The sequence below is a fragment of the Phalacrocorax carbo genome, chromosome 6, assembly GCF_963921805.1.
Source record: "Phalacrocorax carbo chromosome 6, bPhaCar2.1, whole genome shotgun sequence".
Lineage (NCBI taxonomy): Eukaryota > Metazoa > Chordata > Aves > Suliformes > Phalacrocoracidae > Phalacrocorax > Phalacrocorax carbo.
In genome coordinates this window covers 61,902,308-61,915,314 of record NC_087518.1, presented here as the reverse complement: position 1 = coordinate 61,915,314, position 13,007 = coordinate 61,902,308, and the positions used below count along the sequence as shown (strand labels likewise).

Sequence of the window (13,007 nt, the reverse complement as noted above, 5' to 3'; positions counted from 1 at the left end):
ATAGCTGCCACCTTAGGCACAGGTAACGCTGGAACCGCAGCTTTCAACAAGGGCAAGGAAGTCCCTCTGAGAAGTTAATTCAATGCTCCTGTGTTTAACCTGTGCTGGTAAAACCAAACTGCTGAAAGTTTAATTAAGTACTTTCTTTGGAGGTTACAAGTTGGTCATAAGCACAGTAATGGATCAGTAGCGCACAGAAGTTTTCTCAACTCCAGATAGTAGTATAGAAACGAAGTGCTTTTACAGTAGGGCAGAGGTTCACTGTAGCATCATGCTTGATGGTTAGAAATAAAAAGGTAACTGCATTTAAAAGAAGACATAAATGATTACTTAATATGTAGAAGGAGTTGAATGCCAGTGTGGTTTACTCTTCTAGAATTTTCAAGGACTGCTTTCAAATATATATTGGACCCAAATAGAAATTGAAGTTTAATTTAGTTTTTATTTCATAGGAAATGAGGTACAGAAATATCAAGGGAAAAAATTAGTTTAAGTCAAAGCCTGATAAGATACTGCGATGTGTCATTGTTACCTAAATATCAAAGGTCTGGATTCTGTGTTCCAAAAGCCCCTTTAATTCTATATTCCTACCCCAGGATTAGCATTGGGTTAAGTTGCTGATCACCAAAGTTAAAGGACTACAATAACGAACAAGTACAAGTCAAGACTGTGACCTCTCAGTCATCATCTGTGAAGGAGCTCAGAGCATGTTAGCTCATAACATGCATGGCTTTTTTTTAAACCATAGCAAGATGCAGCCCGTTTACATCCCTAATACTGAAGAGGTATCCGCTGCCCATCTCCAGCGTTGCTGGAGTTCACTACAGCTAGCTTCGAGCTTGTTGCCCAGTCCTCCTTCCTATGGGAAGCCAAATACAAGTGAGGAGCCTGTATTCGGAGGTCTTACCGTGATCTAGAATTTGGACTAGTGTCTGCATTCAAAAAGAGGAGCCAGGAGGTGCTGTAAGACCCACAATGCAGAAATGGCCAGAGCTCTTCACATCAAATTCTTTCACAGCATTAAAAAAAAAAATATTTTGGATCCAGTACTATGAGATCCCTCCAGCCTAGAAGTCTTTCTCACTTCTAAAGCCACACAGCAATTCAGATTCCAGTTCTAGTAACTGTGGAGAGAAGATCCCCAGAAAAGTTTATCAAAGCACTAAGAAATGTTGAGTTCATAGTTCAGCTAAAGAGATGGTTCATATTTTTCTCCAAGACACGACCAGTAATACCTTTTTCATCCCCCCCTAGGGTATGCTCATTGAAGGACCACCAGGACCAAGAGGACCTGCTGTAAGTAGCTTAATCACGATTTCCTTTTATTGCCTTTGATTTATTCGCTGTGCTTTGGTGATCATGAGTTAACACAGTTAATGTTGGTCTTATCATAGTTCCCAAATGGTGTATTGGGCTTAGCGTTTTTAGTAAAAACGGTCATCGCCAGCGTTTTCGGTGACAGCATGCTACAAGCTGAGCGCACGTAAAAATCACACTTCTGAATGTTGGCTATAAATCTTTGTAAGACAAAAAAGTATGCTGCCTTATAAATTATTTTATCCAAATATGTGTTCAACATAAATTTCCAGAGAAAAAGAAAGTTCAAAAATGCTGTAAGCCGTCATTCAGCTTAATGATGTCATTCATTTTTCATAGGGTCTTACAGGTCCCCCAGGTCTACAAGGTCCTGTTGGTCCCCCAGGTGACCCTGGTGAAAGGGTAAGTCAACGTGCAGATTATCCTGTGTATTCATGGTATGTCTTGCGCTCGTTGCTACAAGATCTGAAATATATATACATAGGTTAAGGACCTTCAGCGGAACTGAGGCTGATTTACTCAGCTGAGCAAATCAACTGGGAATCTGGACAAACATTTCCTTAGTGGTAGAAATATGTACTGTAAATACAGGAAAAAAGTTCCTATTTTTCCATATTTCTCTGTTTTGATATGAATTATTTTAAAATATAATAAAGCAATTGGTACAAATATTTCATATGGATTTGAATGGGTTTTTAAAAAATCAGTATGACCTCAGCTGTAACATGTAGAGATACAGAGAAAAACAAGCTCTGCAGAATCAAAATACACATGGAAATTTTGAAAGTGATGGATAATATTTAGATGATCCAGGCAGAATTTATTGGCCATATTAAATAACTTACAGCATGAGAACCCAATCCAATTATGAATATAACTGAAATTTAAGCTATTGTTTTAGTCTGACGTGTTCTCACAAGCCTTTTCTTCCTGCCACAACTGACACAATTTTGAAACAGAGGAAAACAGGCTACCAAAAAGTGTTCCTGGGTTGCATGAGTGATAGTTTACTGATGAGTCTAGCGTGTTTGTGCCGTATTTGTGTATAGAAGATGTGGAGAAGATGCTACCGCCTCACTGAATAATGAGGTAGCGTTAAAATCCCAACAATGCTTCACCTCGATAGTAAGTCTGCATCCACACGTCTTTCATAGTTCTTTCTTGTAGATTAACCAAATATATTTTGGAATTTAAACTTGTAAAACGGAAATTTTAACACATTGTAATGGAATAACTGCTGATAATACCCAGTTTTTTAACTAACTGCTTACTGAGTTAATCATAAAGAAATTCCTCACTAAATATTTCACGTGCCTGTCATGGAACAGACTTCATGTTATATATATAAGGGACACATTACACAAATAAATAATTGTAGAAATGAGTTGCCAAACTCATGAGAGCAATACAGATTTGTGCAACAAGATTCTGCTGTCAGAGTCCATCCTAATGAAGTAACATGTCTTTAAATTTTAAACATATGTGGACAGGTTTGGGATTTTACTTAAACAACAATCAGTGTATACAAATAAAGGCTCTAGCTCTTGCTCCAACTATCCTGACTACCTTTCGTCTTAGGTAAGAAATCTGGAAAAGTAGCATTCTGAGAAAATTACCACTCAGGAAAATCACGTTGCTTAATTTTAAGAAGCCCACATTAATACCTAGAAGGATTGAGAATGTTGTTTAAGCACGGAGCTACAGGACAGTTGGTTGAGAAATGCACCACTTTTTGTAGCTGCCTATGGTGCTTCAGCTTTTGAACTAAATTATATCTTGTTCTAATCCCAATAAAGGGTGTAAAGCAATTGAGAAGGGAATGAACATACCCTTCTGGAGAGGACCAGAAGTGGTCCTGCTTTTGCTTCCTTCATATAAAACAGTGTCATGGAAGAAGAAAGTGAAAACTAATCTAACCTTTAGTTTCATCTTCAGTAATGTAATCTTCATCTTCTGACCTAAGCTTTGAGATCTAATCTTCACAAAGGCTCATAATCATATGGCATAAAGTCGCTGCAGGTCAGGGTGAAGGTTCTTCAGGTGCTTTGCAAGTGCATTTGGGTTTTTTTTCTATTTTTTATCCTTATCTCAAAATTGCCTGCATAGATAAGGGTTCTTTTTAACAATTACAACATTTTATTCAATATTTTACATCTGATTTAGTAATAAATCTCAATTTAAGGTTATCTGTGCTGGGTTATTAGTGAGGAATTACTTTTTGGTGCTTCAGGCTTTTTTGAAAAAAAGAGCTCAAACAGACTGGGTAACAGACTACTGATCTTAATCCTGAAGAGGGGGAAAAGCAGCAGGATTTTTCGGATCGGCTTTCCCATTGTTACGTTCAACTGAGCAGCAGAAGGAACCAGTTAAGACAGTGAGGTTTGTTGGTCTGTCACTGCAACCCTGCAGAGAGTCGTTCTGGTGAATGAGTACTCTGTTTGGCAGACGTGCAGCAGGCAAGTGAGCACTCCTGACGCAGGTCCTTCCCGCCCTTGACAGCTTCAGCTGGTAAAAACGCCGCCTGCAAATTGCTGGGAGGAAAGGTGCAACTGTAAATCTAACTTGTCACAAAAGGCGTATTTATCAACGCAGCATGTTGGATCAATAATCATGAGCATCACGTACGCGCATTGGCACACTGCTTCAACAAAAAGTTTAGCTCTTTTAAAAGTGTAAGGGAGAATTAGGTTTCATAAAAAACAGATTTCAAATCATAGCTGCAGGACTTATGTAGCCTTTGAAAAGCCTGCTCAAAGGGTTTAAAGAGAATCAGCAGTGTTAGTTCTCCAGATCAAATAAAGCAGACACTGGAACACAATGCAGATCTCGGCTCAGCCCAACCTATGAAATCATGAGCAAAGCCTCTGTAATTAGGTACTCCGTACTCCATTTTTAATATAATCTGTAAGTAAAATAATTAAAGAGAGCAACTTTCTTCCCTATTGCTGAACGTCTTCCCCAAACTCAGCTCTTTAATTACCTCACTAATAATGAATAACATTCCCAAACCATTTGCAAAGAGAAGATGAAACCTCCAAGAGCAGCATCATGAATACGCGTGTAAGTGCGTGTGAGTGACTCAAAAGGTTTATCTTACAGAACTCTCTTTGTTCTCATCCCTTTGCTGTCTCAGGGTCCACCTGGCCGCCCTGGTCTCCCTGGTGCTGATGGCTTAGCGGGTCCCCCAGGTACCATGTTAATGTTGCCGGTAAGTCGTGTTATGATCACAGGGCAGCCAACCCCCCAAGAGGGGAAGTGTGCTTCAAGAAACGTGTAGGTGTTTTCTTCTCTCATCTGACTTTGTCTTTGGAATGAGAGATGATACAGGGTTTCTTCTATGGTGTAAGCATTTGAAGCTCATATGGTACCTTTTATTCTTGAAACAAAACATATGCTTTAGGTCCTGCATGGCTGCCAGATTGGAACCTACATGAATGTATTACACTCACCAAAATCCTCCTTATATTTTCAACAGCAGCTATTATTTGCTACTATATGTCCTAAACAAGGAGTTTGCTGTTGCACAAAGGGCATGTACTCCCAGCAGGCATGTGTACTTTCAAGTCTCCTTGACATGGAGAATTTTAAGCATTCCATGCTTAAAATTGGACCTCAGTGTCCTCTTTGAAGAGTCAGTGCATCCTTTGAATAGAAATATATGCACATAGCCAGCTCTGCTCCCACTGGAGTCAAAGCAAAACACCATCTGTTTTAGCAGGTGGAGGAACAAGCCCAAAGCTGTTAAAGGAGCTTGCAGTTTTGTGGTATGAAAAGTACTATATGCATGGAATTCATTATTCCTACGTGTACATGTGTATGGGAAAGCTCCGATGAGTACTACCATCCCAGAGAACGGATAAACCCACGGTAAATGAAGGGGCAGTATTTTTGCTATGTAAAGCCAAGTAAAAAGCCTCGGAGCTGCAGTTGCTGCAGTTCTGGTACAGGAGGCAGGTCTCCATCAGTATCAGTGAGGAAAGGATGATTTTGTAAAGTTTATTTCCTATTTATGAAACAATCAATGGAAGTTTATTAAAATAAGCCAATGCTTTTGACCTCGTGCTTGCACCAAGTTCCGTTATCGCAGCTGGCTGTGTAACAGAAGTATCTGTTTACCAACAATTAGTTGATGGAAAAATGCCACTACTCCTCAGGGGAGTCACTCCCAAATCATTCTTCCATCTGTAATTGCTGTGTCAGTTTGTTCCATTGAAGGTAGTAAGTGTGGACTAATATTTAACCTATCAGTCACTTTGGAGCTTTATTTGTAGATGTTGGTGAGTCTCACCACAAGTGATTTACCAAGTCAAACCAGAAATTTCTCAGGAAGGAAGAAATTGGCTTCAGGTCTCCCGAATTCCAGCCTAGTGGTTTAACCACCTTCCAGAATTCTTTTCCACATTTATAAACCCCACTGAGAAGCCACTGTCCTTTCATAGCAGATGACCTGCTCATCTAAAGCTTAAGAGCCATCCTGGTAGAAAGGACTAAACAGTAAAAAAACAGTAAAAATCGGATCTAGCAGTGACAGACTGTCTTGTCACAGAGATACATGCAAACCACCAAGTAACATGTGGGAGACACCTTTTGTGGAATGTGTGGCCCTTCATCATCACGTGCAGCTCTTGAAGTCATCAAAATGGGTTCAACTTTTCAATGGATGCAAGACAATAAATTTAGGTACTTTTGCTTGGAAAAGTATTTTGAAAACGCTGGCTGATTCCACGTTTTGCGATCCCAACAAACCACCTGGCCTCCTTTCAAATGATAGAAGGCTTGGTAGTTCTCATTTTAGAAGTCAGGTGTTCATCTGTGGGGGCTTAAAGCAATAAATTTTCCATCGCTTTCCAAAAAAATCCTTCCATTCTGATAATAATACGACTGGAGAGAAAGACCTCAGTTACCGTGCCAGCTCTGGGTGTAGGCAAACCAAGCAAACTGCTGCGGGCGGCAAAAGATTCATGGCCTTCATATCATCGAATCATAGAGTCATTAAGGTTGGAAAAGACCTCTAAGATCGAGTCCAACCCCCAACCCAACACCCCCAGGCCTCCTAAACCATGTCCCCAAGTGCCACGTCTGCGTGGTTTTACCTCCAGGGATGGTGACTCCCCCACCTCTCGGGGCAGCCTGTTCCTGTGCGAGAGCTTTGGGAAGCCGTGCTTCTTGCTGCAGCTTAGCGCCTCTGCAACCTTGCAAAGCTGCTGCGAGCAGTTTCATGAGCAATAACAGCCCAGGGGTGCCGCAATGAGTGCTGTAATTTAGTTTGAAATTATCAGAAATGACGCAAAACTGTTTCATTTTATATACCAAAGATTTTTTTCTAATTGAAGTCTGCCTTAAATTGAATTGCATTTTTCTGTGGGTAGCTACAAATGTACAGAAAATTAATTAATTTTGGTACTTATTTTTAATGAGGTTTTGCAGATAATTAGAATCTATTTTGGCCTCTGAAACAAGCAAGCAAGCAAACAAAATGAAAACCAAAATCCTGTGAGATCAAGAAAATATTTGCTCATAAGGATTTAGATTTGCACTTCGGTTCTAAACTATTACCAATGGGTTAATATTCATGGTGGATCCAGTGGCCCCAGTGCAGCAGCCTTCTGAAGTGAGTGGAACGAACTAAGGACTGAGAGCCTGTGTCTTTGAAGTGGTTTGCACAGTTGCAGCAAATAACAAGTGTGGTTTTAATATGGTAAATTCTGAGTCCTTTTCTTGTTCTGATACTTGCAGTTCCGCTTTGGTGGAGATGGCGAGAAGGGCCCAACAATCTCAGCCCAGGAAGCTCAAGCGCAAGCTATTCTTCAGCAAGCTAGGGTGAGCACAAGGAGCCTGCAAACAAAGCTGCCGCAAGGGTACAGCTCCAAAAAAATTTCCACTTTATATCATGCAGGATGTGAAGTAAAGAGCCCAAAGCATCGTCTCATTGCAGTAGTTATCCTTCAATAAGGAACTGGGTCAATGACGGGGGCTATTTGCTAATGCATTGGAAATTGTATTGATGTAGAATTTGTGTGCTGGCTGGCAGCTTGTTCTTGATACCTGTTGTTTTGGTTGGTTTGTTTTCTCAGATCGCTATGAGAGGCCCACCTGGTCCCATGGGACTCACTGGAAGACCAGGTCCTGTGGTATGTAAATAAAACAGGGGCACAGAGGTTTAAGAATACAGTAACACAAGTCCATGGATCTCATTCTGGCCTTGCCTGCACCTCTGTATTTGTTCTTATTTTATTTGGAAAGCAACTGATACAACTGAAGCTGTAGTTTGTATTCCTACGCAAGGTCTGCAATGCTCCCTGAATACTACATCAGCTTTTATTGTAGATTTCGGGGTGCTTGGATAGAGCACACTGGTAGACTTGAAAAACTAGCGAATAGTTTTACGTAAATAACTACGTATGCCTCTACAGTCAGTCATCTGTAGTATTTACGAAATTTCTTGTAGTAAATATGAAACTCTACAGAAGGAGACACCGAAGTAAGAGTGTGCAGAATGACCTTGGCTCAGTATTTAAGCTGAATCTGGAAAGTTCCTGAGAGGCATTCCTATAAGCAATTAAAAACCATACGGATTTCTAAAATAGTACTTTTTTACTTCGGTCCTGAATTTGGCTTGACTGCTAATACCGAATGATCTGGAAAATGGCCTTGTTGGGTACTAAAAAAGCTTAATATTTGTGCAGAGTGTCTACATGGAACACAATGGTTTTTCTGATGACGTGGGGAACAACTTTTTGGTCACAGAGAGGTTTGCCTCTGTAACCCCTACAAACACTTTAAAAGGACAATACTCAATGAAAGAATAAACCCAGGTAGGAAGCTCAGCAAGCCAAAACCGCCCGATCAGTCTTGCAATTGCAATTTCCTCTTTTAGGAAGTGGAAACTTTTCAGATTCAATAGTCCACTAAATGGCGTAAGCTGGCGTTTGCCATCTTTCAAAAAGCTATTATAAAGCATCTCTACCATGATACAAAATAACAAATGCTGCAGCCAAGATCAGAAGCTTTGGAGAAGACTAGTCTTGTCTAAATTTCTCCCAGGTGATCGTATTTATCCTCTGAGATAGAGTGAAATTCTCTTCTATAGTTAGTACAGCATCCATATTTGAAAGATCCACTTAATTTGGAAACTGTTATTTTGCCTACTGTGACGGCACAGCTAGGTTGGCAAATGTTTGGCCTCTTAAATTTTTATCTATGTCTGCTGTACTTTATATTGTCATCATGGGGATGGACGTGAAGGGTGACGTTAGCGGTTTTTGTTAGATCCGACGAGCACCTAGTTGTAATCCACAGACAAGGATACAGTCGTGCTGTTGAGAAGTGAAAGCAAGTGATTGCTGGGTAAGAGAAAAGGATGAAGCGAGTTCCTCGAGGTTTATTGTGTGCAGAAGAAGTGACAGCAGAGATACGCCAGTCACAGCTCTAGCGGCACACACAGACTGGTTTTCTCCTTGCCTCAGAACGCAATAGTGTTTTCCTCCAAAGTAGTTTCCTTCCACTCATCCCACTTGTGGAGATTTGGTCATAACTTAGAAGTGGTGAGTCTGTAGTGGAAGAAATATGGTTCCTTTCCCTTCTTTAGTGCTTCCTACCTTCTTTAATGTCACACTTCAGCAGCAGCCCGCGGCTGAATGGTAGCAATCAAGTCCTCCCCTTCCAACCCCCTCTTTTTCCCTCTCTTCTCACCCTACTTACTGTACAGTGTCTGTTAGTTTGAGAGCAGGAGAGGCAGACGGACGAACATGAGCGTAGCATCCTATTACTACCCACAGAAACACTGCCCAGGTTATTGTCCGTCTCATTGTGCATAATTATAGCAGCATAATGCAAGGGAAAGGCTGCCTCCGTGGCTCTCGCTGCTGTTCCCTCCAGCGAGCATTTTTAATAACAAAAAAACCCCAGGGGGTATAAAATAATTACATACTGTTGGAGAAATATTTTAGGGATGATAAGGAATACTCTGGATCGTGTTCTTCCATCATCCTAACAGCTTAACGTGCTTTTCAGTGACTCTTGAAAGCTACATGATACGAAAACTGTTGTAAGCTGTATTCTCAGTTGGCTCAGTAGTGCTTTGCCTCATCTTCATGTAGCATTAGAAAATCTGTTCCAGATTATGCTGTGCTCCAAACTGGCCACTCTCATGAACCCATTCAGTTTATCTAGGTGAAATTTACTGTTTTCAGGTAGATTTTAGTTAAATATCCCAGTAGAATCTTGCTGGGTCCCTAGAAACTGAAATCACTGGGTTTTACTTATATTTTTAAGCAGACCTATACAAGAGCAATTCTTTTCTAGAGTAATTCTGCCAAAGTAGTTGCTACCAGGCAGACAATTTGGCTCACAGGCTCCGGATTATTCATGATTAGATACGCAATACTTACAAATAGTCAAACATGTTGGGGCTATTTAACAAACTAATACACTCTTTCCAGCAGCGTATTTAAATCAAGAGACCTGCAGGATAACATTCAGTCTATACAGACAAAATAACTGTAGAACCGCTGTAAGCAAGGAATTCATTTGTGAAGACTGGTATGGTGCTGACATTGCTTTGTATGCCTTTAGCTGAGGCATAACCTGGCCTCATAGTCATGCTTTCATGTTTTAAAAGCCTTCATGAATTTCTGTATGCAAAGTTCAACAAACGAGTGATATTAATAGCTGTTTTGCTTCTAAGCCACCAGGAGGCTCTAGAAATCCAACTCTTTAGGCCAAAAATGTTGCCAGATCACAGTTGCCAGAAGCAATTACAGATTCTTGGTCTGTCAGTTGTTTGTGTGCCCAGCTTATTTTAAGAATGAAATAGTTGGAGCTTTTACTCTTAATATGAAATGTGTTTTGTTAAATTATTAGTAGCTAATAAGACACATTTAGAAATGTATCAGTTATTGAAAGTCTTAAACAAAGCACTGTCAAAGCCCCAGGCTAGCTTCAACTGAGTCTCGAGTTCATGTGCTTAATTAACATAAAATACTAAATAATTGTCTGCCTACAGATATTAAATGTAATCAAGTATATTAATTAAAAGCAGAGCTTATGTCAGGGAAACCCAAACAGGCAGCCACCACCTACCGAAGCCACTTTCCTCTCCGCTGCCAGTACCAGCTCCGAATCAGATTTTCAGTTTGCCTGGGACTTGGTTCAGTACCTGCAAGGTCAGGGGGTTCCACTCCAGGATGCCAGACCCAGCACTAAGCCGAGCCATGAGACCACCTCTTTCGTCCAGTGGTCACTGTGGTGAATATAGGAGGATTATCAATTTTCCAAGGTCTGCAAGATTCGTCTCCTATTAAACCCAAACATTTGGTCGTGGCCTGTTTCAGAGGTCAGGAAGGCAAATATTCTTTTGCCCATATTAGTAAACCCCAGTACGTTCCTTCTCTGAGCCGTGTTCTCTGTGAGCACGTTGTTTTGTTCTGTCTATTTTTATGAGACCATTGTTAAGAAAACATGAACTTCCTTTGACTAGTTCTGCCCCAGATTCCACATACGGTATCTTACCCTGGATAAACACCTGTTTTAGGGCTGTTTATGAGTAAAACTTACCCTGAAAATTTGTATCATCATTTAATTATAGTAAAGAGATGCAGTTATATATATTTTCCACTTCTTCAGGGCCAGATGCACAAAGACCTTGATTAAAACATCTCTGAAGGTCACGACAAGATTAGACAGGGTATTTTTCATTGATCATAGTGATCTTTGGATTGAACTCCAAGACTCTGATAGCTTCTGTACAACACAGAAACAGAGAAAGGTGAAAAGAGGCGGCTTCCATTTCTGTTGCCTTCCCTACAGCAGACACACTTGTTTGCGTGACTTACGTTCTTCCTGTACTCTTATGTAGCTCTCAAATATTGATACAGATCAAAGGGTTACGTTTGATGCTGTTCAGCTTGATGGGAGTTTTCTTTGGTAGTAGGAGGGGTTTTGGCCCAGTGAGGCCCAGGGTCTGGACAATGGTACGTCAGGGTCCATCCGCAGGATCAAATGGTGAATTCACAGCTCCTGATGAAGAGGGGATTTTTTGTTTTTTCTCTCTATAATTAACGTCTAAAAATAGTAACATTCATTTAAAGAGCTTTTTGTATATTTAAACAATATGTTTTGCTTTTTTCATCAAGGGTGGACCTGGAGCAGCAGGTGCTAAGGGTGAAAGTGGTGAACCAGGTCCCCAGGTACAATAAAATTGCCTCTTATGTCTGAGCTTGTTTATCTTTACGAAACTGCTTTCCTATCACTTAGGACAGATCAATCAATGATATGCTTTCTGCGTGCAATTAAAGAAAAAATAGCTTTTACAACACTTTCCTAATTAAATGCAATAGCTTGATTGTTCATTTTGAAATACGAAAGTAACAATCTTTATATAAGCAAGAGCAGTTATCACGGGTAGATTTTTGTTGCGTGAAAACCTGTTTTAATATTGTCACTTCAGGCTCATTTCTCTGTTAAGTAATTATATATCAGTGTGCAGTTGTATGACCTTGGGCTCTGATCTTATCAGGTCTCATAAGGTGAGAGATTCAAATTAGTTGGTAATTAAACAGGATGTTTTCAAGATCGACGTGGCATAGCTAGAATAAGTCTTTAGGAATCAGTGCATGCTCTTCTTCTCAGCTCACTATTACGGCGGCTCCTGTGCTGTGATGTTAAAGAGAAGCACATTGAGATCTTTCAGCTTAAACCTCAAAGTAATAGGGGGATCTTAAAGAAATCATGACAGGAGTCTCTGGAACAATGATTTTGCCAGGTCTCAGTCATGGAGTTGCTACATTATTAAGTGCCTGTCTTAAAACTCCGCATGGATATTTGCTGAAGAAAAACAAAGCAATTAACCAAAAAAGCTCTCTGAACGGCTGGTCAGGCTTCCAGTTTGCTTACTTACATTTTTAGTATTTTTTTCTCGTCCTACTCGGTATTTTTGGGTGGCTAGTCCTCTACCGTTGCTGTTTTCACCTGGGGAAGATGCAGTTGGGTGGGGGGATGAGAAAGCTTCCACAGAAACATGCCCACACAGTCGTCAGTGAAAGTTACGTGTGTTTGGAAAGTGGAATTAGGTTCTTCAGTCTGGGGTAATTTGGTCTCCCTCTAGATAAAACTGCTGTGTAAAGCTAAGACAGCATGTGAGCCGTTTACCGGCACAGCTCGTGTTTGTGGATGAATTAGGGGTCTGAAATAAGCACTCTTTAGTTTTCATGAAATAATTATTCTGTGACTAAAATAATTTTGGCAGGAGAGGAAGAAGGGTTTTTCAAACCGCAGGACTGAGATCTTCAAAGCCACGAAAAGAATGCAAGAATCTGTCATGTTAAAAGGACCAATTGTGCCATGTGTAGTGCCATCTCATGAAAACTAGTGTTAAAATTGGTCATGCTGAGGCCAGTTTGGATGCCCATTAAAACTAATGGGAATTTGGAAACCAGAGGCCATCTCCTGGGAAAGAAATGCAGCTTTGTGTGTAAAAACTTATCTTGTTCTTAAGGTGAGATGTTTAACTAGCTTTTTGCTGACATGAATGTGATTCTAAGAATTACACTCTTTAAACTCAGGGTCCTCGTGGTATTCAAGGTGCCCCTGGTCCAAGTGGAAAAGCTGGCAAAAGGGTAGGTAGCGTATGGATCAGTCCCGCGCTGGGTAAATAGTTTCTATTTAAATATATTCAAATATTAACCGATTCC

General features: G+C 40.4%; 1 protein-coding gene across 4 annotated transcripts in view; it reads left to right on the top strand.

Annotated features, from left to right (window-relative positions):
- The window catches only part of COL11A1 (collagen type XI alpha 1 chain), a 164,754-nt gene that overhangs the window by 58,478 nt on the left and 93,269 nt on the right, over positions 1-13,007 (top strand). For all 4 annotated transcript variants that reach the window (XM_064455620.1, XM_064455617.1, XM_064455618.1 and 1 more), the window contains 7 exons: positions 1,255-1,296; positions 1,657-1,719; positions 4,451-4,525; positions 7,054-7,137; positions 7,392-7,448; positions 11,451-11,504; positions 12,879-12,932. In XM_064455620.1, coding sequence (XP_064311690.1) covers positions 1,255-1,296; positions 1,657-1,719; positions 4,451-4,525; positions 7,054-7,137; positions 7,392-7,448; positions 11,451-11,504; positions 12,879-12,932 — 429 coding nt within the window. The remainder of the gene's footprint in view (positions 1-1,254; positions 1,297-1,656; positions 1,720-4,450; positions 4,526-7,053; positions 7,138-7,391; positions 7,449-11,450; positions 11,505-12,878; positions 12,933-13,007) is intronic.